The 27,316-nt window shown below is 39.8% G+C and overlaps 1 protein-coding gene across 1 annotated transcript in view; it reads right to left on the bottom strand.

Moving 5' to 3' along the window:
* Window positions 1-27,316, bottom strand: part of CADPS (calcium dependent secretion activator) — a 402,311-nt gene that overhangs the window by 71,987 nt on the left and 303,008 nt on the right. Inside the window, exons 20-24 of the mRNA XM_088134415.1 lie at window positions 27,136-27,282; window positions 22,723-22,878; window positions 21,092-21,239; window positions 7,862-7,936; window positions 5,040-5,123 (exon numbers count right to left, since the gene is read on the bottom strand). Coding sequence (XP_087990541.1) covers window positions 5,040-5,123; window positions 7,862-7,936; window positions 21,092-21,239; window positions 22,723-22,878; window positions 27,136-27,282 — 610 coding nt within the window. The remainder of the gene's footprint in view (window positions 1-5,039; window positions 5,124-7,861; window positions 7,937-21,091; window positions 21,240-22,722; window positions 22,879-27,135; window positions 27,283-27,316) is intronic.

Here is a 27,316-nt window from a genome sequence, read left to right as displayed (position 1 = left end):
CGTTCTAACTCAAACAGGGGTCAATGGTCTAATGTAAATGTATTAACTAATACCTTACTCAGTGTTCAGCTCTGGTTTGGGATCCTGTTTACTGAAATTTACATTTTGATTTATAAAATGTGCTTGCAGTAGAAGCAACACTTGTATGGCCTATTAACAAAGTAACTAGACTGGAATGGCGGTTTGCACAAAGTCTTCGTGTTGTCAGATGTGGTCTCATTCTTTGCAACCTCATCTGCCAAAATTAGTGTTTTAGTGTTCAATGTTGAACAACATCTGGAGACAAACTCAAACTGTATTTGGTGAATTAAAGCTAAAGCTGCTACTCACGTGATTCAGCAGACATATTTTGCTTCTATTAAAATGCTTTCTAAAAGTGCTGAAACATCCAGCTTGAAGTTCAAAACAAAGGATTAGAAAGATCATTGGGACATGACTGTTTAGTACTTGGGGTATATGTGCCTATCACAACATACAAAATAAAGTAACAGCTGAAAACCTTATGGCACATACATTGTCTCTAACTTCCATATTAGGCTAACCAGGATACTGGACACTAGAAGAGATGGCTTGGCGATCTATGATGATGACACTGATTGCTATTATTATTTCTACTATTACTATTGTGTCTTTTGTACCAGTCAAAGAAAAGATGCTTGATTCAGGAGTAGGGTTTTCTGTGGCTCACTTTACGGAAACTTCTGCAAGAACTAACTCCAATGGATTTGGAAGAATTGCAACATATACAGGCAGGTCAAGATAATTAAGCAACTATCTTAGATCACAGACATACTTAATAAGAATGACTCAATCCCTACACCTTTCTCTGCCAAGATATAATCTAGGTGCTATGGTGGTTTTTGTATGTAAATTGAGTAAGGTCTGTAACCACAAGCGAGAATGCTTGGTGTGTCCAAGGGTATTGGTGACTCTGGAACAACCAACAGTTGTGTGTCTCTCTAGAGGTAGGAATTACAATTGATTCTCCAACCAACTTCTTATTTCTTATCTCCAGCTGGTCAGTGTGTGCCTCCACATATTATCAGGAGCAATTTCTATGATACAAGAGAGAAGACCAGTTCTTTCTTTGTTCATTCTGGTTGCCCACATAGGCTCCCCTTTATAATCTTTTGCTAGTATGATAGAGAAGTGCCATGTTTCAGCATGAGAGGATTGCTTAACTTGCCCCAGCTGTTTGTCTTGAATGCTTCCTCTTGAATTAGGTTTTAGAAGGTACAACCTGGAATGTAAGTTACAACTTAAGCAACATTGTTAGTGTTTCATGTGTTGTTGGATACACTGTGTTGCAATAGAAAGAACAGAAAGTTTGAAAGCTTTTGATTCAGTACATTTTCTCTAGACATTGGTTGCAAAGCATTCTTGAAAATGTCTTGAAAATCTGAACAATCTTTCAGTCAATCTGTTTATAGCTGGCTAATACTCTGCTGATGTTATATGTCAGATTTCATTGCTTTTCAGAAGTATCTGAACTGTTCAGTTACAAATTATTGTGTAAATTATATTGTCACCAATTGTTCTGGAGCAGCTGTTCTCACAGGCAGTTATTGCAATACATCTATAATAAGTGTGGCTGTTGCTGAAGTCATTGGAAATATATCTGGCTACTCTGAACATGCATCCACAACAATTAAGCAAGTTGTGCCCTTAAATGGTCTTACAAAGTTTATATGAAGTCTTTGCTATGACAAGGCAGGCCATTTCCACTGGATGCTGTTTTGTGGCATCTTTGGAAAATGTTGACAATCAGAGGAATTCATTGCAAGCTGTTTGGTTATTTATTAATTTAATCAGTTTTGAGGCTGCCCGAATCCCTGGACATATAAAAAAGAAAGATGATATACAAAAATATGAGTAAAAAGGATCCTGGCCAACCAGAAGAACAATATACACCAGTCATCAGCAATCATAACTAATCAAACAAAACTACAAGCGAGTGTCTTCATCTTTACTATTCCAAGATGTCCACCATGTAACACCTCCAACACTCCAACATTTAAGATGTCAGCTTGGATGGCATGATGACTCTTAGTCCTAATTCAACCACTAATTCAGGTGTAAGTTCATCATGGTGCCAATAAAACTTGATGCCTAGGGTTTTTTGCAGAATATTCCAGCCATTCTGGGTTGCTGAAACAGTGACTGGTCTCTCCTAGTTTCTTTTGAATGATTTTAACTGTAATAGGAAGGGTCAAACTTTGTGAGAGAAAACATGGTAAAAGAGTTACCATGTCTTGTAAATTTTTCATATTGTTTACCTTATAGAGGTAAACATCTATAGAGGTAAACATCTATCCGCATTTGTGTGATTGTGTATCCTTTTGAACTCTAATTTGTATCTATGTCCTCCAAGGAATAAAGCTCAAAGATGCATTCAAGGAACTGCTGTAAGCAGAATTCCTTTTTGTGGACTGAAATTTGACAAGGAAGCTGTAGGACTATTTTACTTTTGATTGTTTGAGTTTACTGATGGTATCTTTGAGCACAAGCACAGCAACACTCAATATCTTTTTCAGCTTACTCTTGATGGTCCATGATAAGAAGAGTAATGCACGTGCTGTTGATAGACCTCCAATCCATGTTGGTCAATGATGTTATTTCCGTACTGAAGATATGGGATACAACTTCCTCCAAAACAGAGTGATTTTCAGTGACTAGGGAATCAGGAACTTGCATATGACAAGAGCAAGGGGAATTTTTGAGCATTTTCTCTTCAACTCACAACTTCTAAAGGCATGTCTGCCAGCAGTGTTTTGAGTTCTTGGTTTGGCATTACATATAAGCTAAAAAACAAAACAAAACTCTTCATAATCACTGCAGAAAGTTAAGTCAAGTCTCTGGGGGAGATGGGCAACATATAAATTTAATAATAAATAAATGAAAATAAATAAATTCAGGCTGTGCAACTCACAGTAATATGTATTTGCTTTGTTGATCACTGAAGATCAAAGCATCCTGGGTTTTAGGACTATCTCTCTGAATTAAGAACTAGCTGGATGTTCTCCAAATTCCGTTGACCCAGTGCAGTACACTGGGACATCCATTCCTCACTGTTCAGACAATACTGTGTGATACCAGAGAGGAAGAAACTGGATCCAGAGAAAATGGTCTCATAGAGCTGATGCTGTTAATTCCAGATCCTCAAAAGCAGCACTTCTATATCCTTTCCTGCTAGTTGTCTCAAAGAAAAAGCAAGCTTAACAAGCCAACACATTATTTCCTAACTCAGATTGAAATCAGAAGTTGAAACTGGAGAAAAGAAATTGCTGACTGAAATTTATTAGGCTCTTTCTTAGTGTTCCTTTCCCCAGCACACAAAGATACTTTCATCTCAATGAGTGGATAATGTCTCATTTGGTACTGCTAATTTTAAGCAGTAATATCTTTTCCTGTCAGCTGCATTCTTTGTTGTTTTTAGTTCTGTGGAAATGTCTACTAATTATATTATGTGGTTTCATGATTATGTGAAATGCAGCACTGGGTGCTTCTAGTAACTGTGGCAGAATATACATTCCTGTTTTGATGTTGATATTTTTATTTCTTTGTGCCACAGAACAGAACAGAGTAACAAAGAAGCTGAGGATGGGCGTGCAAGATGTACCTCTTGAGCATGAGTGGAAATTGGACCCAACTCTTTTCCTTGGACTTAAGAAAGAAAATGTTCAATCATCATTTTATTCTCTTAATCAAACTTAGCTGGCATGCAGGGAGGGAAATGGCAGCAGATGCTTTTCCCAAGACCGCCTGGATTAGTTTCAAAAATTTAGCTGCAATTTCCCCTTTTTGGGGCAGAAGTTCTGAGATAATAGCTTGATTAATTTGAAATAAGTTTCAGTGAGCTTATTCGGCTCTATTTTTCCTCCCTGCAAAATTCTCTGTGATAGTATTCACCAATGAACAAATGTTGGTTTTACCAGATTTAATGGAGTTATATTTTATTTTTCATCTTGATTTCTATTTTAGCTATATTTTAAAGCAGCTTGAAAATTGCTTGAAAGGCAATTCATAAAGACTCCAGATGAATTAATATGTAACAAGATAAAATAAAGACTCTATTACACCTTTCCCAACTTAGTGCCTTTCAGTAGCGCTGGATCAACTCTTATAATTTTTCCTTCCTTCCTTCCTTCCTTCCTTCCTTCCTTCCTTCCTTCCTTCCTTCCTTCCTTCCTTCCTTCCTTCCTTCCTTCCTTCCTTCCTTCCTTCCTTCCTTCCCCTCTTATGATCATGTCCCTAAACACAGACTCATACAGACCCAAAGTACACAAACCAACTGTATCCCATACACCACATAAAGTCCCATTCACAGCTCTCTCGAATTCTTGGTGCTCTATGAGCTTTGTTGTTTGCTCCTAGCTGTCTTTCCCCAATGACTCTTAAACAGTTCTTCTTGCTTTCTACTTCCTTTCCCATCCCGGATCCTCCTCTACCTAGTCTTTCAACTTCTCCAAGTCACAAATACTCTCCAAATATTTTTGCCAGCTATAACCCCCCCTCCCTTTTATCAGGCAGCATTAATAAGCAGGGCAGGCTCTACCATGAGGCACCCACTTCAGGTGGTAGCTGTTGGGGATCAATAGTGACTACCCTCCAAGCTACTTCACCTGAGCTCCCTAAGTGTTCTCCTCTAGTTGGTGAGTCAATGGCATACGCTACATGTTCTCGCCTGAGCCAGTAAAGTGTCTCAAATATGGAAGATGCCTTCTCATCAGCTTCTATTCCAGTTCGATTGTGTAACTTGAATAGGTAGGGAATGTCACATAGTTCTTTGTTTTGGGCAGAAAAATATCATGAACTGACCCTGGGTAATAGAGGCTATCCCTTCTTGTCCCCCACTTTTTTTTAATCAGGCAATCAGAAATACTTGAAGCCAAGTGCTGACCTCCAACAATCTGCTAATTCTTGCTTTCTAAGCACCATTTAGGTCCCTACATATTCATAAATATTTCAGGGAATAACAATGAAAGATTGTCAGGATACTCCAAATTATTCCAACTCCAAGTGTTAGCAAACCAACTTACAGTAAATGAGAGGAAAGAAGAAAACAATGTCCCTTCATCATATCTTGATAGCTTGGCCAGCACTCCTTCCAGGATGGTGACAAACTGAAAAAAGAAAATTTCAAGCACAGAGAAAAGAAATAAATCCCAAACTAGAAGCCCTTCTTCATCAAATCATGACAACTGAGCAAGCCAGCAGTCTATTGGTGTAAGTGGGATTTTATAACTCTATCCTCAGTCTTCTAAATTGCTCAAATGTTAACTGACACACCTAGATTAAAAAATTCTCTAATTAGTAAAGAGTAATCAGTTGCAAAAGTGAGAGAAGCCAAGATGTGTTTATTATAGGAATTTATTGGTTATTCTGGCATAATCTGGCATAATAATAATAGGCATTCTGTTGTTGCCTACAACTATTTAATTGACCTTAAATAATAGTTCCATATCATGGAATGACTTCATAAAAAAGAAAAAAAAGACAGTCTGCCCTGTTCTTTTTGAGCCCAATAGCTTTAATTCAAGTACACATAGATGAACTGGAACTACAAACAGACTTTGCAGAAGACAATGTGGGACATTTGTAATATCTATTAGTTTATGAAATCAATACTTATAAACAAAACAATAACATGGCTGGTGTGGGTCTTCCGGGCTGTGTGGCCGTGTTCTGGAAGTTTTGTTTCCTAACGTTTCGCCAGCATCTGTGACTGGCATCTTCAGAGAGCAGGAGCACAGACAGGAGCAGTCCTCTCTGTGCCCAGGATGATGTGACCCTTTTGTGGGTATCTATAGAGATCTGAAGGGGTGGGGGGTGGGGGGGCTAGGGTGTGTGTGGGGTGTGTGTGGGGGGTGGGGGTTTGGGTTAACGAGTGGCTGCTTGTTTTGGTGTCTGAATATGTGTGTATCTTCCTGGGGATTAGGCAGGGTTTTTTCTTCTATGGAGTTGTTAACGAGTGGCTGCTGGGGGTGATTAGTATGTTCATTGTGTGAACTGTTCACACGTCCTGGTGGTTGAGCTGAGTTCATTGACCTTTTGCAGGCTGTATTTTTCAGGATTGGTAGCCAGGTTTTGTTGATTTTTAGACTCTCCTCTTTTTTATTGAAGCTGTGCTGGTGTTTGTGAATCTCAATGACTTCCCGGTATAGCCTGGTATAGTGGCTGTTGGTGTTGTCCAGTATCTCTGTGTTTTCAAATAGGATTTTGTGTCCAGTGTGCTTGAGAGCATGTTCAGCTACTGCAGATTTTTCTGGCTGGACCAACTATGGGTTGTACTTAAAGTGGGCATTCTTAACCTGGGGATTACCTGTGTACCAACTGCTTTTTGCCCTAGAAGTGGTTGTAGTAGCCTTGTATATGTTGAGTTCCTAGAACTTTTTAGCTTTTCCTCCCAAATGACTTCCATTAAGAACAGCCACATTGTTCCAGTGTAATGCCAGAGTTTATAAACACATATTAATGTGATAGACTTGGGAAATGTCAAGGTCTGAATTAAGGGGCTGGTCACCAAGCATCCATCTTTTGATGGCTTTAATAAATGTATGAAAGGTTCACAAGGAATATAAAGAATGTTTTGTTTAGTATATCTTAGCATTTGCATCCTGCCCATTTCCTTTTGTGGCAGGATGAAATGACTGATGGAATTTACAAGTAATTGGAAATGAATAAGTAACAGGAACAAAGATAATATAGATGTCACAAAATGGTCAAAACCAATAAAATATACATAATATGCAATACACTAAAATATGCACTCTAAATCCAATCAATAAAAAGGCATAAAAATACTTACTAAGCCTTAAAAGTCACCAATAATGTTCTGAAAGCCACTAGTAGATCTTGAGGACATGAATGAGATGTCCAGAGAGGTAAGATCTATCAGTTGTCAAATTTATTTATTTATTATTTCAATTTATATAACCGCCCATCTCAAATATATGACTCTGGGTGCCTCATAATTGCTACTGCTTTTTATGGCTGATTGTATCAGTCTAAGTGGCTGTATGATTAATGAATGTCTGAAGTGATGAACGTCTTCTTATGGGAGTGATTTTTTTTTCCCTGTCTTGCTTAAAGGGAGCAGTAGGAAAAGAAAACTTCCTTAACAAGCAAATATTTTTGCTAAAGTTTTTGAAAAGTGATCTTACAACTACAGAATGCAAATATAGAAATACTGAAAGTAAAAGTGAATACAGTAAAGGTAAGTCAGCAACACTGCCTAAAGAACTAGAATACTTGGAAAAGAATCCCAAATGAAGCTTCTGCTAGAACTTTAAAAGGTCTTGCTTCACTATCTGGGCTGTGAATCTTGTTTCCATCAAACATGGTAATTGGATCAAGCTGCCATTTAATGATTTTGGGGACCTGAAGGGATTTTTATGGATTTATATGGAAAATTCAATGGCTGTTGAAGTGGGAAGGTGAAGAAAAGGGGTAGCTTGGGTTGGAGAAAAGGAACTATGCAGCTATGTATGCTGGGAAGTTTAGGAGAAGACCTGAAGAGAAGGGAAGTCAACTCAGAGGTCATATTTTCCACAGTAATCTCAGAGTTCTAAGGCTGTCAAGACCAGTGAAGAACAAATAACCAGCAATCTTGAAGATGTAATCAAGTTATAAAAATACAAGTTACATCTATATCATGACCCATAAGCTGTAGGTTGAATACCTTTTTATATAGATTACAACCATGAGACATTCAGTCTATCAAGGCTAAGTGATGTATGATTTCTCCTATGACAAACAACAAACCACCTAAATGACTTAATGTGTCACATTTTTATGGGAATGCATTCCCTTCAAAGGGTAATATTAACCACGAATCATTGCATCTAAAGTTGAAAGTTACCTTTGCTACAAGGAGTGTTATCATTTCTTTGACGGTTTCTTCAATTAGTTCATCTATTTTTGAATGGTACTGGTGCTAAGGATGGAAGAAGAATGGAAGTAAAATATTATTAGCATACATCAATTGCAATACACATGGCTATTTTCTTTTACTGTAGATATTGACTATGGTATTAAAATGTTGATTAACATGTGTTCTAATGTAGTGGCCAGTAATGAATTAACGTATACACAATGCCTTTTACTAAGGAGCCTCTGACAGGATTTTGTGAATGTTGGTCAAATCCTAATTTTGATCCCATGCATGCAGCTGAGCCAACATTAAGGAGAATCAAATGCATGCAGGATAACGTCTAGCATCTCTTTGCTATACGTAAATCATGAAAATAAGGGAGCGCCAGCGGTAAAAGAGCAAATTACATCTGTTGTTTACAGTTATGGGTAAGATGCTCATTCTTTAAGGCTGAAATAATAAACTTGAAGTACAGCTCACGCTGGCTAGCACAATGGCAGCTGTTTTGGGGTGCAGAGCAAAGCTGTTGTCAGTCAGAGGAAACCTATAGATGAGTGACATCAAAGCAGACAGGCTTCAGTATGTGAAGCCGTTGAGTATGAACGACTGGAAGCAGGATTTAGGGTTTAGAATCCACTTTTGGAAAGGAAATTAGCTAAATATGTAGCATTCCAATTCATGTGCTTGTGATGCACTTGATTGAATTGGGGCCTTTATGATCAAGTGTAAAAATGATTGAGACATGGGTGTTCTGAGTCATGCAAAAGATGGCAAGTGCAGCACTGGGGCCCCTCCAGTTAGATCATGCTGGGGCCTATGGTCAATGCCAACTCATAGAAAAGATTGACACCAACAAAACATCCACGTCACTTTCTACACAGAACCAGAGTTCCCCCCCCCAAACCCCCACCCAAATACTGACCAGATCAAACTTACTTTGTTCTGAGATGATCACACATGGGTGTGATTTCAAGGAAGATAGGAACATTTTCAGCTAATTTGTAACAAACACACTTCCTTTTTAAAAATAAAGTCTTTTTGTGACTAAACAAACACTATGGCGTATTCTTTTGTTTTGCCAAGAACAGACAAAATATTTAAGATACGATGGTTTTCTTCCACATTCCCTCTCCCCCACATTAAATAAAACATTGAAAGTGCTGATCTTAGTCACTGTATTTATTTCCACTCGTTTGCGTTAATGCTATTTTAAAATGTTAATATACAACCAAAAAGAAATCTCAAATTAAAAAAAAAAACCAAAACAAAACAAAAAAGCATTAGAATAGACAGATCTGCTATAAATACTAAATTATGCTTTAGGGAACAAAGGAGCGTGAGGGGCAATTAGAAGTGTGAGACGTTGGTCCCTTAGCATCGACAAAAGTTTCTCGCTAGTTTGAGCTGCTCAGTGTTTGCTTTTTTTATTTTTCAATGGAACAGTCACATTCTACAACAGGAACTTGGAAGAAAAGAAAACAAAATGTAGGACACACTTACCCACTCTTTAGCAAACTTTCAGATGATTGGGGACAGAAATAAAGAGGAAGGTGCAAAAGACAGGAAAAAGAACATATGAAGGTAAACCATAAATAAAAACAAAACCTTCAAAAAAATGGGACCGTATAAACAGGGGCTATGAAAATGCAGCAGCATGCACAGAAACAATAAGCAACAGGAAATGAAATTATGAATAGATTCCCTTTTTCCTGAAATACCAGAGAGAGTGCTACTGGAGAGAATCACGCCGAAATTCAAAAAGGGTTTTTGAAAAGGGAACAGGACACATACATAGAACATCCTAGTGAGACAGAGAAATATCATTTTGTTACAACTGAAAACAAAAAAGACCATGTGAACAGTTCAGTGGCGTGGCAGCTGTTTTTTGAGTTTCAATGGGTAGGCTTATGAGACTCTCTTGCTCACTGGATCTCGTGATAGTGATGCTTGGAAAGAGATAGGCTCCCAGAATTAATTCAGGAGTTCCCTGACACGGTTTGTACTCCGCAATCAAATTGGTTCTTGGCTGTTCTAGTTACAAGCTGCAATTTACATTTAAGTAACTGTCATAACATAATCTTATACCAACTGAGTTCACTCAATAGTTAGATTAATAGTTTAGTTGGTTTGAATGATTCAGTAGTTTATCTGATGCATAATCTCCAGATCTGCAATATGGCTAAATGAAAGATACACTTTCTGTTCCAATGGGATGCAGAGCACCCAATTCTATCCTTTCATCCATGTCCCCTTCAAGCTTTGTTGAACTACATATTTGGGATGAAAAAGAGGGTGGATGTCTCAAATGTCAAGGCTACCCTTTTGGCTGGATCTACACATTCAGCAGAATCAGAAGGTAGAGACCTGAAGTAGTAGAACAAACAATACTACCTTACACTGTAAGTGATTTTCACACGTTGGCCTAATTAAATAAAAGAAAAACCTGCAGGTAGAGAACCAGTTTAGCTGATAAAGAGCCTTTGCTCAATGATAGAGCACACACTGTTTATGCAGAAACTCCCAGATTTTATCCTTTGAATTTCCAGTTAAAGCAGAATCAGAAATGTTGGAGAGATCCCCACCAGAAGGAACCAAGCAGAAAGAAAAGATCTGTGCCCGAGTTCCTCTCAGCTGCAACCAGACAGAACAGCAAATGCTGTGACAAACAATGTGACTGGCATAAGGCACCTTCCTACCTACGTTTTTACCCAACCAGGTGAAGCAGTGATCTCTTTCACTTACAGGACAAAATTGTAGAGGTCGTCCTACCATTATAGGACTCTACCATCCTATTCTGTTTGCTGTGTACATCTGGACTAAATGGCAGAGGTGTCTTCTATGTGCAGAGGGGTATGGAAGTGTGTGTAGAAATGGGTGGGGAGAAGCAAGTCAGCATCATTTAGAGGGTGCGTGTGCACGCATGCACTGAGAATGGCCCAGAAATGCTGGAGAGATTAGGAAACACAGTGCTTGCAACTTGCAGCAAGGTTGGGGGAATCAACAAAGGATGCGAGGAAAAGCAGCAGCATTTTGAAACCCCACCTAGTGCTTGCTTCTGCTTCCCTTCCTCATGTAAAGGGCCTAAAGACGTGGAACTGGGGATTGTCCCCATCCGTTCTTTGAAGAAAGCTGCTAGGTTGATCCAACTTAGCTGGGAAGCACAGACAGACCTCTGTTTGCACGGGAGAGTGAGGACAGTCAGGAAGCAGTCTTGCCAGAAAGGCATTTTCCCAGTCCGTGCCAGGATTAGAAGCCCACATATACCCTCCCTGGCCCCCATCTTATAAACGGGTTGTTTCACGTGCAAACCCCCTCTTTCTCCAGCAGCCACAGCCACTTTTGCAGATATTTCCTCTGGAAGGTGGGATGCGGGCCGTTCTGCTGAGAAGTTACATGCCGTGTCACAAAGAACGTGCCCAACAGAACAATTGCTCAGACGCACAAAGCCACAGATGTGTTCTGCAGAATGGGACCCTTGGAGAGATGGACACGCGCTGCCCACTAAGCACAGAACAAAGCTTACAACTGCACATCATGCACACAGGGGGACTGCGTTGGTCAGGCCTCCGTTTAGAAAGCACACAAAGGCAAAACTATCTTTTGGGCACAATGCTGTACGTGCCCGTACTTGGCACATTCTGCTCCTCATGCATGCATGGAAATGGGCCCCTTATACAAGCATGTTAGGCTGAGCAGAAAGACATCAAAGAATGTGCACGTTGGACATCTCCAAAAGTGCACCAATGCTTTTGAAAATGCAGCCCATGAGGAATGGTGGCAAAGCGTGGAATTTAAAAGAAAATATTCTCTCAACTGATTTCTAGCCCCCCATTGGGTTTTGCATATAAGTCCAAAGACATGCTTAATTTGCCACATTATCATATTCTTTTAATCAAGAACTTTTGTTTGTTGGAGGCGAGGAAGGGTGACAATTCTCGTGCTAGGGTTCATTTTCGTTGGATAAATTATGAGATTTAACTAAAACGATGGCTAGGTGTGTGCAAAATAATACAGTGTGAAATGTATTGACAAATATATTTTCAATTAAAATCTTGTTTACAACGCAAATAAGAATGGCAGCAGGCCCAGCAGCACTAGAATGGAGCCAGAAAGATTGAAGATTTGATCCTCAAAGTTCCTCCCCGTGGCAAGTACTTTTGACACAAACAGAGTTTATGCTGGCGGAGCTGAACCGGAAGATTAAATCTTTAGCTCTGACCTTCAGAAAGCATCCAATATGACTAAAGCAAGCACTACATCTTTCCCCCAAATCTGCTGTTTCTTCTGAATTCATGGAGAATATGGGCCAAGAAGTTTGTGTTCCCTGAAGTTAAATCTTACTCCAGGTCTAACCTTTGTCAATCAGACTCTGTGGTGGATTACTGTCTTCCATATGTTTCTTTATACTCATTTGTATAAAAAATAAGAAGTAAAGTAACATTTAAATCAGTGCTGAGCCCTTTTGCTCATGGGTTTTATTAAGATATTCATTTTTTTGCTAATCTTACAAGCAAAAAATATCTTATAGAACTTTTACATCTTATTCCCTCTCTAATTTCATCACAATTCAATGTGGATGATGGGGATTGATGTATGGTGTGGATGTGGGTTAACAAACTGAAGATTCTGCTCTTGGCAGACATTGAAATGGTGATTACCCTGTGGTTGCTTTTCAGGTTCCCATTGTACAGAAGTTCTGTGGCTGTTCAAACATTTGCTTCAAGTGGTCCCTGCGATTAAGCATCTACTGCTTCATTTGCCATTAGTAGAAACTATCATTATATTGAGCCTATAACAAATCAGCTTCTTCACATTGGTTAGAGAGGCAGCCTGCAAAACTGTCATTCCTACATATTGTGATGATTCTGGCTGAATTTTGATGGGACCTGGGAATTGCCACAAGAAAAGGAGAAAGCTGTGGCAAGGCAGATGGACTCTAACCTTTAGCTTTCCTAGGTTGCAAATGCTCAGGTAACTTGGCTGTTAACAAATCCATGGTGTGGAATTCAGAGTGGGGAATTGAGACATGTTAAGAACATGACTGGTTCTTATGAACTTTTTTTGTTTAATGAACAGCAGTGAAGGAGGAAACGAGGAAGCTATCTAGTTTGCATGAAGACAAGGTAAATCTGAATTCCTTCTGGTCTTAATCTGGATGCCTGCTATTTTATAAGACCCTACCATGAAAAGGACAATCATTGAATGCCATATCTAGTTTGACCCTTAGATTATTTGTCCAACTCCATGGGAACTTCCACTCCCAACCTGGCATCCTCCAGATGTATTATGACAACTTCCAGAATTGTGCAAGTCCCAACATATCTAGGAACTGGGGAATTAGGGAAGGTTAGTCTGGCCTTAAAATATTTCTTTCAGAATCTTTCCATCACATGCTATCTGATCACTGTCTCTAGATGGAGCAGGGATTGAATCCGGGATCTCTGAATGGCAAGCATCTGCTCCACCCTTAAGCTATAGATAAGCTCTAAGCTTCCTAAGTCTGGATGACAGTATTTTAATTAGAGTAAGAACATCCTTTTCCATGAGTGATTTTCAAAGATACATTTAATGGCAACCCTGCAGCAAACAGTTATATAACATGCTTGTCTCTGTAGAATCATATCTCCAGTGAAAATATGGAACAAGTAGTTCGGGGTGGGGGAGCCTAAGACTTATGCAGAGAAGCAGTAAATGCTAATGCCACCTTCTGCCATGTTCAGCCTAACAGCACCCACACAAGAAGCAGCATAAGATGGGAGAGAGTTAACAAGCACAGCCATAGGACATGGAATCCAAGGTGGCCCATTACCCAGCAAGGGAAGGTGGCATTTACCCATTCCTAGATTGCTATTTTACTCTGGACATTTGGGAGTGAATTTGTTGAGTTCACTCTGAATCGTGTGGACAACAACTATTTCTTGCATTGTCCTCTACTTCACAATCGGTGGCCTCATGTGCTGATGCTTCTTCTCATTTTCCCATAGCCCTGGCTGCCTCAAACAACTAAGTATTAACCATGCTGAGACATCAGTAGCATTAATTTCTTGGAATGCTTTCTCTTTCTGACATTCAGAAGGCTCCTTCTACTATAACAAGCATGGGGAGATGTGGTGGGAGGCGGGGAGTGGGCCATTCCCAGGGAACACATGACTGTTTTTTTATTCTGGTCTCAGGTTCCAGCTCCCCAGTCTCAGTCCTGGTGCCCTGTCAGCAGACCTTCAGAGGCTCTGGCTTCCGGCTGCTGCTTCTTAATGACAGGTCGGTCTGTAATAAGGCTGCCCTCACCAGTGATTTAATCCTTGATAAGAGGGCTGACCTGACATGTATCACTGAGACTTGGCTGGATCTGGAAGGAGGGATTGCCCTTTCAGAATTACGTCCAGCTGGGTTTTGGGTGGGGCACCAGCCAAGATCCCGGGGCAGGAATGGAGGTGTGATTATTGTCATCTGGGAATCCCTTACAGACTTCAGAGGTGCTGCATCACAAGTCACCAGATGTGAGACCCTGTTCATTAAGTTGGGCTCTAGGGATCAGCTGGGATTACTGCTGTTGTACCAATCTCCCTGCTGCACAGCAACTTCTTTGCCTGAACTTCTGGACTCCATTTCTGGGCTGGCAGTGGAGTTCTCCAGACTTATGGTTTTGGGGGGCTTCAATCTGCCTTCTCTAGGAAGTTCATGGCCACCACGACAGCCATGGGCCTATCCAGGATCATCCAGAGCCCAACACGGGACAGTGGCCATACACTGGATCTGGCGTTCCTGTTGGAGCAGTGGCTATGTGATCTGAAATTGGGGGAACTTTCAGTGTCCCCCTTGTCATGGTCAGATCATACCCTGATTACCATGGGATTCACCAGCATCACTATCCACTGTGGGGAAGCTGAACCCATTAGATTGGTCCGCCCCTGGCTACTAATGGACCCAGATAGGTTCCAGAGGGAGCTGGGGGCTGTTCCTGCTGGTCTGCTGCATGGTCCATCTGAAGATCTGGTCACTGCTTGAATAAGGGGGGGCTGAGGCCTTGGACTGGATCACGCCCATGCGATCTCTCCCCTCATGGGGATCCTAGCATTCCCTGTGGTTTACGGAAGAGTTGAGGGAGTTGGAGCAAGAGAAATCTAGAGCATCACTGGCATTCCACAAGAGATGAACTCAACTGGGTCAGAGCTGCTATTAAGCCTACCTAGTGGCACTAAGGCAGTGAAGCATCATTACTCCTCCATTCTTACTGTGTCTGCAGATAGCTGCCCAATGGCCCTGTTTCAGATGATACAAGCCCTCTGAGTAAGAGGTGCTTGGAGAATCTCTTGCAGGGGCATGGGAGGGCTTTGCTCAGCATCAGTTGGACAAAATGGCTCAGATTTGTTCGCAGTGGGATGCTGGCTTCACTGCAGGTCCGGTGCAAATGCCTAGGGAGGAATTTTGCCCTGTTATCTGGGAACAGTTTGAGCTTGTTGGACCTGAGGAAGTGGACAGGGTCCTTTGGACTGTGAGCTCAGCCACCTGCTCTTTAGATCCATGCCTCTCCTGGCTGGTTTAAGCAGCCCGGGGGTGGGGGGAGGTGTCATGTAAATGGATTCTAGCAATGGTTCATGCTTCCTTGAGTGAGGGGGTGTTCCTTTACTTCTTAAAGAGGACTTGGTTCACCCCCTCCTCAAGAAGCCATCGCTGGACCCCATTATACTGGACAATTTTTGTCCAGCATCTAACTTCCCCTTTTTGGCAAAAGTGATTGAGAAGGTGGTTGCACAGCAGCTTTGGAGGACTTGGATGAAGTGGATTATCGGGATCCCTTTCAGTCGGGATTCAGGCCTGGGTATGGGACTGAAACAGCATTGGTTGCTCTTTTGGATGATCTCTGGAGAGGGCAGGATGGCAGCTGTCCATCCATCCTTGCCCTACTTGACCTCTCTGCAGCTTTCGATACCATCGACCATGGTATCCTTCTGGATTGGCTAAGAGGATTGGGGGTGGGCGGCACAGTGTTGTGCTGGTTCACCTCTTTTCTCCAAAGCCGATTCCAGTCAGTGGTAGTTGGGGAGGAGAGATACTTCCCTTGGCCCCTACTATGTGGGGTGCAGCAGGGTTCAGTATTCTTCCCTCTCTTATTTAACATTTTCATGAGGCCGCTAGATGAGCTCATCCATCGCTAGGGGTCCATCACACAGAGATTATACAACTCTGCCCCTGGCGAATTAAACAATGCTGTGAATGTCTTATCCCAGTGCCTGGAGGCTGTGGGGGTCTGGATGGGGAACAACAGGCTTCAGCTGAACCCTGGCAAGGCTGAGTGGCTTTGGGCTTTGGGGCCTTCTGGTTCTAGGACTATGCCATCTCTGGTGCTGGATGGGGTAGCACTGCCCCAGACAGACCCGGTATGCAATCTGGGGGTCCTCCTGGAATCATGACCTGCTTGAACAGCAGGTGGCAGTCGTGGCTAGGAGGGCCTTTGCACAGCTTCAGGTTGTGCACCAGTTGCGCCTGTTTCTGGATCAGGGGGCTCTGCTCAGAGTCACTCATGCCCTGGTCACCTCCCATTTGGACTTCTGTAATGTGCTCTACATGGGACTGCCCTTGAAGAGGATCCAGTCGCTTCAGCTGCAGCAGCGCAGGCAGTTATATGGGCCCCCAGAAGGGTACATATTACACCTTTGCTCTGCAAGCTGCATTGGTTGCCAGTTTGCTTCTGGGTCCAATTCAAGGTGCTCGTTTTGACCTTTAAAGCCCTTCATAGCATGGGACCAGGTTATCTGAGGGACCACCTCTCCCCGATTACATCTGTCTGCCCTATCAAGTCTGACAGAGAAGGCATGCTCTGGGTCCCATCTGCCATGGAATTACATTTGGCAGGTCCCAGGAGGTGGGCCTTCTCTGCCATGGCACCCGCCTTGTGGAATCTTTTCCCCCCAGAAGTGAGATTAGCTGCATCCCTCTTAACATTCTGCAAGTCCCTCAAGAACTGGCTACGTGGTCAGGCCTGGGGGTCCCCGAGGACCGGGGAGATTTTGTGATGGCTCCCTTACTATGGTAAACATCATCCTCTCCTGTTTTGTATGTTCTTTATAGCTTTTAAAGCTTTAATGATTGTTTAATATATATTTATTGTTTCTTTTTAATTGAGTGTTGTATGCCACTCACAGAGTCACTCTCTTGTGAGATGGGCAGATAAACAAATATGATCAATAAAATAAATAACCTTCAGATACCTTATAGACTTATCTCTTCATTCATTCACACTTCTCTGTGCGAATGATGTTTTCCCCCTTTCGCTTCCCCCAGTTTCTGAACCCCTGCTTTGATGCTAACCACTTCTAATGCTTTTGTAACCTTGTTCTCATTCTGAGTTTTTCTTTACTTTATGGTGATTACGGTTTTTATAGTACTACGCTCCTTAAAGTGTTTACACAAAACTATAGCACAAAAATCAAATGAATAAATAAATATGGAAAACTCAGAAGTTACACTCAGAAGTTACTAATGATAGGGGGTTGCATTATCTAAAGCTCAACTGCTTTGCAGGAATGGCTTGCTAATTCAGACAAACTATTAGAAATTTCAGTCTAATTTATTGATAGATGAAGTTTTCTAAGCAGATTCCATCTGACTTGAGCAACTGTATGTGAGAGGCATACTACACTGTAGAGCTGCTAACAGATTGTGTATATGCCGCATTTTCATCAGTGACCAAATCTGACCTTGGAAATGAAATAAAAACATACCAGACCAAACTCAACATGTTTGATACATACATTTCTGCCTGTCCATACATTAAAAATTCAGAGGAAAAATATTTAAGGGGTAAATTATGTCTGCCAAATGTCTGAACAGCTGCCTTTAAATATAAGGACACAGGAGAATATGGGCATATGTGTTCAGCATAATATTTTCCCTAAAATGTATTTAATTATTCTATTTCTGATCATACCAAAAAAAAAAACCAAAACCTGGAACAAAGTTTATGGGATCACTATATACGGTGGAAAAGCCTTACGTCATAGTACTTGTATTTTTCTCAACTTAAAGGAACTATGAATATTTTAAGAAATCAAGCAACAGTTTACAATGAATTCTATCTGCCCTGAAATTGTTCTGGATTAGTGTGGCAGCAGGGAAATTTTGTTTGAGCTCATTAACCAAATTTCTTTGTTTGGCCAGCCAGCTCCATTACCTGCTGTGAAGAGAAAACTACTGCAAATTGATTGTTGCCATGTATGGTAAAAATCTGGATCAGCCTTATGATGAGTAAAGAGGGGAGGCATTTATTAATAAGGTAGGGCATAGAAAGAAGAAATGAAAAATGTGAGAACGCTGAGGAATCCCACTGAAAAGAGGCAGGCGTATTCAGGTGATCCTAGGAGTGGTAGTGTCAATGGTTAGATCGCCTGGGGAATAGCAGAGCATCCCCACTGCACACAATATGGATGGCAGGAGGTTAAAATGCAATAAAAATGAGCATCATTCTTTCTCTTGAATTAGAGACATCCATGGGCATTCTGTGGTAGCTAGAATTCAGTATAGACTTTCTGATTTCGAGAAAGGAGATAGGAAGCAATTTGAATATAATTGGCAGGAGTTAGTGTTCACATACAGCTGTTCAGTTCAGTTAGGCGTGCATTGTTCACCTTCAAGAGGAACAGGGAAAAAAATCAAAGAGAAAAGGTGGGGCATGAGTAACTGAAATGAATAAAAGAGCAAACAAAAGAGAGGGTAAAAAACAGACATTTATGAAACAGTAACGTACGTACTGATAATTGACATCTCATCTGTGGGTCTATTAGATTTGGCTATTTGCTCAAAACATTTTACTACAGCAACTGCTACTTAGAGAACATCCCACATGTTCTCTAAGAAGCAGACGTGGATGTACTAAGATGTACTAAGGCTGATTCTTTGCACAACTGAATTGCTGGTTATCAGTTTATTACCATGATGGTTATAGCTCTGCAAATACAATATGAGTAACAATCATTTTGGGTAGCTGGGTAGGGCAAAGTGGCTGATTTGACTTTTACCTATGTGGTGAGAAATAAATCTGACAGCTAATTAAAAGCAAATGCTATTGCATAAAATTTCCTATCCTATGTATGAATGAGTCAAACCTACTTTCAACTGTGGTATATGGATAAAGCTGAGCATCAGTTAATAGCTTTATTTACTGATGGAAATTATTATGAGATTCAAACCAGGAGTACTGAAAAACAGGTATTGGATGTTTAAAGTAAAAAAGTTTTAAAAATAATTTTTTGTTAACAGAAAATCAAGTGATTATGGACAACCAATAATCTCCCTTTTTTCTGGGGATCATATTCCCCAAAGCCTGTTTTGTAGGTTTTCACATGTGTGTACAGTTTTTTGCTAACCTTCTTATAGCTTTAAGTACTTTCGGAAGCTGTAGTTTAACTACTGCAGTAATAATAACAGAAGTTGGGTGAGGAGATGTAACATTGAGAGAGAGATGGAAAGAAAGAGGCTGTTCTTTGCTGCTCTTAATATCAAAGAAACAGTTATCATTGAAGGATTTCTCATTTTCCTCCCCACCTACAGTGAGTGGAGTGAAGATGGCATGTATATGTTGGATGAGAATCTGTGATAGTAGCTTGTAGTGTGAACAGTTGGTGTGAGTTTGTGTGAATGGTGTATATGAACTATGAGAATGTGGTCCTTGTGTGATATATGTGTATGTAGATGTCATGTCCTCTGTCTGGGCTTTTCAACTCAGAATATTCTCTGGGCTGCCCACATTCCTCATTGGCTTGCTGTAGACTATTCGAAGGTCTGGCATCTGCTTGGCCAAAAATTTCACAAAAAGTTTTTTTTTTAATTATTTACTGTAGGGATTGTAATCTTATTATGCCAAAACCTCAGAAATGTAACACAGAGTCTCTGTAGGGCTTACATCTTTTCCTCTCCTCAGTTTAAGGAGAGTCGCATGAAAGGTTTTGACTAGTTCCTATCCTCCCTCCCTCTTTCTTCCTTTCATATAGATGGATATAAAAAACAGAACTATAATGGATTTTGGAATGGGAGCAGTCTATTCTGAGATTTTTCATGGGGTATTATCTGTAAAAGCAGTATGAAAAGCTGCACAAATTGAGATGATGTAAGATAAAGCTTGTGATTCTTTGTATTGGAGCTATTTTTAAACCAAAAGCATAGGGTTTAATTAATATTTAAGTTTGAACTTTGGTGAGGGAAATGTTTTAGCACCTGTAACAGTCAATTTGCATGTTGGGATAAATCACAAAAGACAGCTAAAACAAATCAAAACAAAACAAAAACAAATGTTATATCAAAGAAAGAAAAGGAAATGTGGACATAAAGACCTGATTGGTCAGGCCAATCTCACACCGAATCCAGTCCCTCTGTATGGGACCTTTAAAGTATCCAGATTAGGTATATATTCAACAAAACAAAAATTGGGAACACATTGGAAATAAATTCTGTACATGAAACGTTGAGTAGTTTGCATTACTGAAAATGAGATAGGAAAATCCAAGCCCTGCATTAGGATTGGTCTTAAATGAGATGACAAATGTTGAACATTGTTTAAAATCTTCTGAGCAAAACTGATTCTGATGATACATTTCATCAAGCTCAATTCAGCATGTCTTTCTACTTCATAACATTACATTAGAATTAGAAAACTTCAGGTTACAATAGTGTCTCTCGAGAAGAAAAGCAAATTAGACCAGCAGATGATAAAACTGGACCAGTTTGGAACAGCTGAGTCATTAAGGACCTCGAAGTATGCTAAAATGTAACATCTGGAGACTGCCTTTTTTAAAGCAATAAATTAATTACACAATTTATTTTCCCTTAAACACTTTAGTTTAAATATTTTTGTTTCTTTGTCTAATAGTCAAAATAATGTTTTCTTTTCAACTTGGAGGTCATGTGGACAAATCAATATTTTGAGGGAAACAGATTCCAAGGTTGAGTTAATGACTCAGTATCGTATACTATCATGCATAAATAGGCTACAGAGGTACATTGTTCACATCATAGTCTTTGCCAAAAGTAACTTCTAAGTGACCATGGATCTGACTGTCTGTACTGATTATGGAGATTGATTTGATGGAGTGATCTAGCATTTTCATCTGCATAGCCTATATAACACTAAATCCACAATTGTTAGAACATTTCTGAAGCTAGCAAAATATGAGATGCAGACTTTTCCTCTTTCAAAAATTACATTTTTTTTATAATGCATTTTACCTCTTGGCCCATTTCCATACTGCAAAGTTTTGTTGATTGAGCTTTGGCATCAACCATAACATTAAACATGGTGCATATCGACTGAGGGACTCGGAAATCTGTTGACCGGCTTGTTTTTTGCAGTTTTACTTCAAATGCAATCCGGGTTCTGTGAAGCATGATTAAAAAAAGGAAGATGTTTGGCTGAGCTGTAAATACACCGTATTCAATAATCCTTTTGATCCATGCAACACAGTCTGAAGGCTTCAGAGCAAAGAGTCCTGCAGGCTGATACAAGGATCAGAAGGAAAAAAATGGAAAAATCAAGGCACCTGTGTTGGTATGGCCAGGGGCGTCCACAGGGTGCTATCAAAAAGGTTAAGATGGCAGCCATGCTGGTGTGACCAAAGTTCCACCTCTTTTCGCACATTAAAAAAAGGCGGAGCTTCAATTGCATCATAGTGGCTATCTTGACTTTTTGGATCACACCCCGTGGATATCCCTGGATATGGCAGAATAACAAGTGTTCTAAGTTTCCTTCAGAATTTTGCCTAAAGAGAAGTTTGGTGGTATCAAGGAAATTGCTATTCTAAAGGAGGGTCCTTTTACTTGGCTTCTACCTGTCTGGCTTTGAAATCAATTTGGCAAACAACTTTTATCACATTTTTCGATATACTTCTCAGACTGTTTCTATTTCTATGCTATATCAAGAGACAAGAAGATTAGTAAGTACCTTCCCGTATTAATTAAACAGTGTGATGATGTTATCACGGCAAGTGATAAAAATGCATACCTATAATATGGCTGGTATTATCTAATTTGTAGCTGAAGTATAGCAGGGGCTACAAAGAAGACTCAGAGAATTAAAGGAAACCGTATGGGTGCTCTGTGCTAAGCACAACTTATACAAACCTGTTAATTGGTTGACTGCACAGTATGACTTTATATTTATTATTTTTTTTCACAATGTGTCCTGCTTGCCTGTTCTCTTCATAACTGTCACATGAGCAACTGTAAGTTAGATTTTTACACATGCACACACACACCAGCTTCCATGGCAAAACAGTTAAAATGATGACATAATGATACAGAACTCCAGCAGCCCTAATAAAGTTGTTCAGTTTAAATTTCATTTTCAGATATGACAGAATCATGTTGGAAGACAGAGCTTGTATAATTAGGAGCTCCCTGTTTACACTTCTGCTCTTTCTTGTATTCCCACCTTCTCTAGCAGTAGCCCAAGAGGCACAATGAGGTAGGGTAAACACAATGTCTTGTAATTTGATTAAGTGCATCAGATATTATGTGATGAAAGGTGAAGATAAGAAAAAGCACTCTTATTTGGACAGTAAACCCATATTTTCCATTTTGTATAGTTCTGTTTTGAACTAGGGTTATGATTTGGGAAATTTGTCTTGTAGAGAAGGTAGTCACCATTACTGATCTTTTCATAACAAAAGTTTTGATAATATTCCAAGAAACTCTGGTTCCTCATAATCCAGTCTGAAACCTACTGAGAACTAGTATTTAATTTAGAGTCAGGTCTGTTCAAGCTTTAAAAAAAGGTGACCAAAGAACAATGTGTAAGTTCTACCAGCTAGGATCAGCAATATGAACCATTTCTATTTAGCTGTTTTCATGTTTCAACCCACCTCTTCACACAGGATTCAATCATATCACTAGCCATAAGTTTTAGGCGTTGTTCTAAGTGTTTCCCAAATTCTTCCTCAGGCCAGTGTAGATCCCTGATGAAGGTCTGTAAGGCATCTAGCTTCCAAAACAGATCTTCTGATGTTCCTGATCCATTGCTGCCAGGGTAAAATGAAGAATAAAAAGCAACAAGGTTACAGCTGGCTCTCTGGGTTTGGAATCCTGATGTGGAGATTGTTCTTGCACACGGAATGGGGTGTAACAGTGACTGAAGACACAGAACAATGCCACGGGGAATCTCCATCATCAGGGTTGTAGGGTTTTCTAGTCTACCTATCTGTTACAAGTCCTTCCAAATCAGACGGAGAAGACAAGTCATGTAAGAAATGGACATTCATCTGGAAACACTACATATGGGAAAAATAACCCAGCCCTTTTCAATAACCACATTACCTTATGTAGTTGTTGAATTGAAGGCTCTACAAGGTGAAGGGAAATCTCTGTTTGTTAATAACCGCACTACACAATTGTATGTGCTTATTTTTAAGTTTCATGCATTTGATTCGCCCAGATTACCAGATCTGTTCTTTTTCCTTTTCTCCCCACTTCCTTTACCACAAGGGTTTCAGGGGGGAAAAAATAGTGCTAACAAGTGGTGAGCGAGGACATGATTTCTGAACAGCTGGAAAGAAATCAGGGTAAGGCAATTAAATTATTCACAACGAGACTTTTTTTCACTTAGCTCAGAAAAGGTTGTGTTTACTAACCATTTGACCTATTTTTGTTTTTGAAAAAAATATATATTTATTTTGGAGAATGAGGGATCAGTATATTTAACCAGGCTTCTGTAAGGTTTTTTTTTTTTAATTATTTTGTTTCCTTATTCAGATTTTCTCATATATTTGAAGATACCTGTCTCGCTGCTGATTAGACTTCTGTTCAGCTAAAATTATGCCTAATGCCTCTACTCACAAGGTAAGTTTTAGATTATGCTTTACACTGAGAAATTTATACATCTATTTATTACCCTTCTTCCTCCCCTTTCTTATTTTTTCCCATAATGATTATGACCAAGGAGACTTCAAGACATTAATCCCACTCCTCGCATACCACTAATGCTAACACAGTGATTCATACTGACACACCATGCATTATCAGGTCACGCTGATATCGTCTATAGAAACAAATGAGGAAGACTGTTTCTATTGTAACCGATGCCAGCTGCATTGAATTAATGCTACAGGAGGGAAGATAAAGCTAAACGCACACGTGGAAACCATATTCCCAACATGCCAAGGGGCCCTTTGAATCCTAGGCCAACAAAGGTAATTATTCAAACAATGCATTGACTTAGTTGTAGAAAACAGACATATCCATATAAGGGGGTGAAGACACTGAAGCATGTCCTAAATGGGTAGAAGGGAGCTGGGGTCAATGAAAAGATAGAGAATCAGGCATTTTCTTGGAGAACGGACCCTCAAAGAAATAGTGCAGCATGCATGCATTGTTTCAGGAACATCATTGGTTTGGGGTTGTTTCAGTTTCTTCTGGCTCAAATATACATTGAAAATAAATTACCTTTTTCTTTTTCTTTTTTAAATCCAGTCTAATCCTGCTTTTGGAACAGAGTGTATTTTTGTTTTAAGCCATTAGATAGCCAGGAATGCAATAATGTTATTTATTATTACAACATGATGACACCCATCTGCTTCTGGAATTTTCAAATAAAAAAAGATCTTTGGGGTGTTTTTGCCTATTCCTTTGCAAGAGCTCCTTGGATTTTTAAAGAACAATTAGAGACACCTGATTTCAAACTGGGAAGTTCCGCAGCATATTCAACAGCATTCAACTTCACACCACTGCTCCGTTGCAACGTCTGGGGATGTGATCTTAAATGTCTGCCCTCATGAGTATGTGTCATTGTTCAATGAGACTTACTATGAGGAAGCATGTATAAGATTAAGGCCTTGATTCTTATCTTTTCAAAAATAAAGTAAAATGGAACAATATCACAGAGCATGCACAGAGCAAAATAGTTTTTCAATCTACATCAACTTCCTAGTCTAATCTAGCCTTTCATAAATCAGCTTAACATGAATATGAATTGCAAACATTTTTTTAACAGCTATGCATTTCATTTGCAATTTAAAATCATTGTGATTTGGGAAAAAATACCTTGGGTTAGAAATTTAAAAATAGATTCCTGTTCCTGAATGATTGTTCAAAAAAGAAGCAGCAGCAGCAGCAATCTTGTTCAGACTACCATGCTTATTTTAATTTGACTTCATTATCACTTGTTGCCACATGGGGAAACTTGGTTATGGTCAGACTATGGTGCACATGTATGTGTGCACATACGTCCAGGCTTTATTAAAAAAAAAAAGTTAACAAAAGGTAGAGTGATGGTGATTGACTAGACTGAGATCTGAATAATGTCAGTTGAAAGGATACATTTCCTCTGAGTAATACTAAATGGTCTAGTTGGATGTGATTTGTCTGAACTGTTGTTTGTTGATTGTACATAATACAAAGCCATAAACATGGTTTGAACTCACAAGGGTGCACTTCCACATCATCTGAAGCTAAAAACTCAATAAACCATGATGCATGATTCCAGCCACTATTGGCCTGCAAGAAAGTACACACGTGTGATGCATAGGTGCCTTGTGATTGAAAACAATAATAATAAAATAATAATCTACAGCTGTTATTGACTTTGTTTCAACACTAGGGGATTCTTATTTCCAGCATTATATTTCTGTTGGCCCTTACAAATGAACAAATGTACTGACACAGATATGCCACAAAAGCGCATCTTTAAATTGTGTCAAATACCTCTGCCTTGAAATGATACATAACAAGAAGAGATTCAGAAGATGACCTTTCATCATCACGCATGTAAAAATAAAATAAATTGTTTGCAAAATTGTCCTCCCATATCCTCAATTCATACAATGGGCATTTGTCTTTGCAAAAAAGAAAAGAAAAAAAGAAGAAAATCCTAGCATTTCCTATAAGGAAAAGCCGCAAAGCAGTCCAGCATCTTTCTACTCGAAAGAACAAAGTCTGAGAAATGCAAAACCTGCCCAAGTAAGATTTCCTGCAAATGGGGAAGTGCATTGTGGCAACATTTAAAAAACCCACCCAAAACTGTGCTTTCCAACACACTGCAACTGGTCCAGAAATAATTGGCTCTGTTCTCAAAAAAAGCTGATGTCATAGAAATCCAGACATTTTTTAGCAGATTCAGAGACCTCATGGAAGTGCCCCGAGTAGAATATGCTGATATAGATAACTCTAGAGGTCAGTGAAGTTAGTGGCATAATTTGAAAACCATCATTTACTTTATAATCTGTAGGTTCCGTGGGCAAGAAAACAGTTCTGACTTTTACTGCACTTTTTTTTCCTGGATTCCATCTTTTTTTTTTTTTTTTTAACTTTCAAGGATGAACAAGATTTTTGCAATAATGGGGCCAGCAGGACGGGTGAGAGCTGTTTTCAATCTCAGGCTATTTAAAATATAAGAATGGTCTCCATATTGAGATAATCCCTTCTCTTTTGTCAAGAAGAACTGCAAATTCCATATCCAGAGATGAGGAGCTACCCTCTTGGGTAAGTTTGCTCACTCACAGAACCAAGGTTAGCTAGCTGCATTACTAGAATCATTAGCACCCCATGGCAAGCCATCATATGCCATCCATTTGTTTTCCCGAGTTATAAGACTTTGAGTCCCGTCATTCCAAGCCATAGTGAACTTTGGCAATGGAAGTTCAACATAGGGAAGGCTGTGATTAATGACGATGACAATGGTTTTTTCCCCATGTAGCTATAGATTTGATGTGCCTGATTATTGTCTGAGATAACTTGGGAAAATTAACCAAAGAAGAAGAATTGGGATAAGTTACATTTTCTAGATGCATCCCTTCTAAAAATGAGAGGATTATTATTATTATTCTGGACAATCATTCAGAAAGTTAGGAACTAAGCAAACAAAACAGATTAGGTTTTAGATCCTGATGTAGTTAATGAGAACAGCCTCTCTCTCTTTTTCCGAATGTATCATGGGTTGTCTTTTTTTAAAGCCCCCAATACTTCTCTCATGGCTCACACTTAGAAGCATATACAACCATGGGATTTTGGAAAGGCCAATTACCCACAAGACTACCGATTCCAATGTCAGACAGAAGAAAAAAACCTTTAAGGTGTTCAGTTTTGTCCAATAATAAGAAAATGCCCATCTGCCCCATTTCATCCCCCCCCCCCACACTTTTGGGAGGCTTGCTGTAGACACATGTCAATTGAGGATGCTCTTCTGAAATGGTTCTCTCTTCAGATCTGTTGACCGAAATGAACAATTCATATCCATGCCAAGACTGCTTTTGGTTGAAATGAGATCTATTGAACTGAATACACACTCAGCATCATAGATAGCAGCCATCCATGACGGTGCAGAAAAGGCAGGCATTTGAGGAATGCCTAGTGGGATGTTAACGGGCAGATTTGGAACTTTAGGGAGGTTCACATTTGGTAGATTCACATTGGGCAGATTACTTGTTAAACTCCTGTGGAAGAAACAGACAGAAAGGAAAAAATACC

The sequence above is a fragment of the Python bivittatus genome, unplaced genomic scaffold (genome assembly GCF_059951505.1).
Source record: "Python bivittatus isolate LINGU-HERP-01145 unplaced genomic scaffold, Pbiv_v1 ctg000080_np1212, whole genome shotgun sequence".
Lineage (NCBI taxonomy): Eukaryota > Metazoa > Chordata > Lepidosauria > Squamata > Pythonidae > Python > Python bivittatus.
Note: the sequence above shows the minus strand (reverse complement) of the source record. Positions and strands in the feature narration are given on the sequence as shown.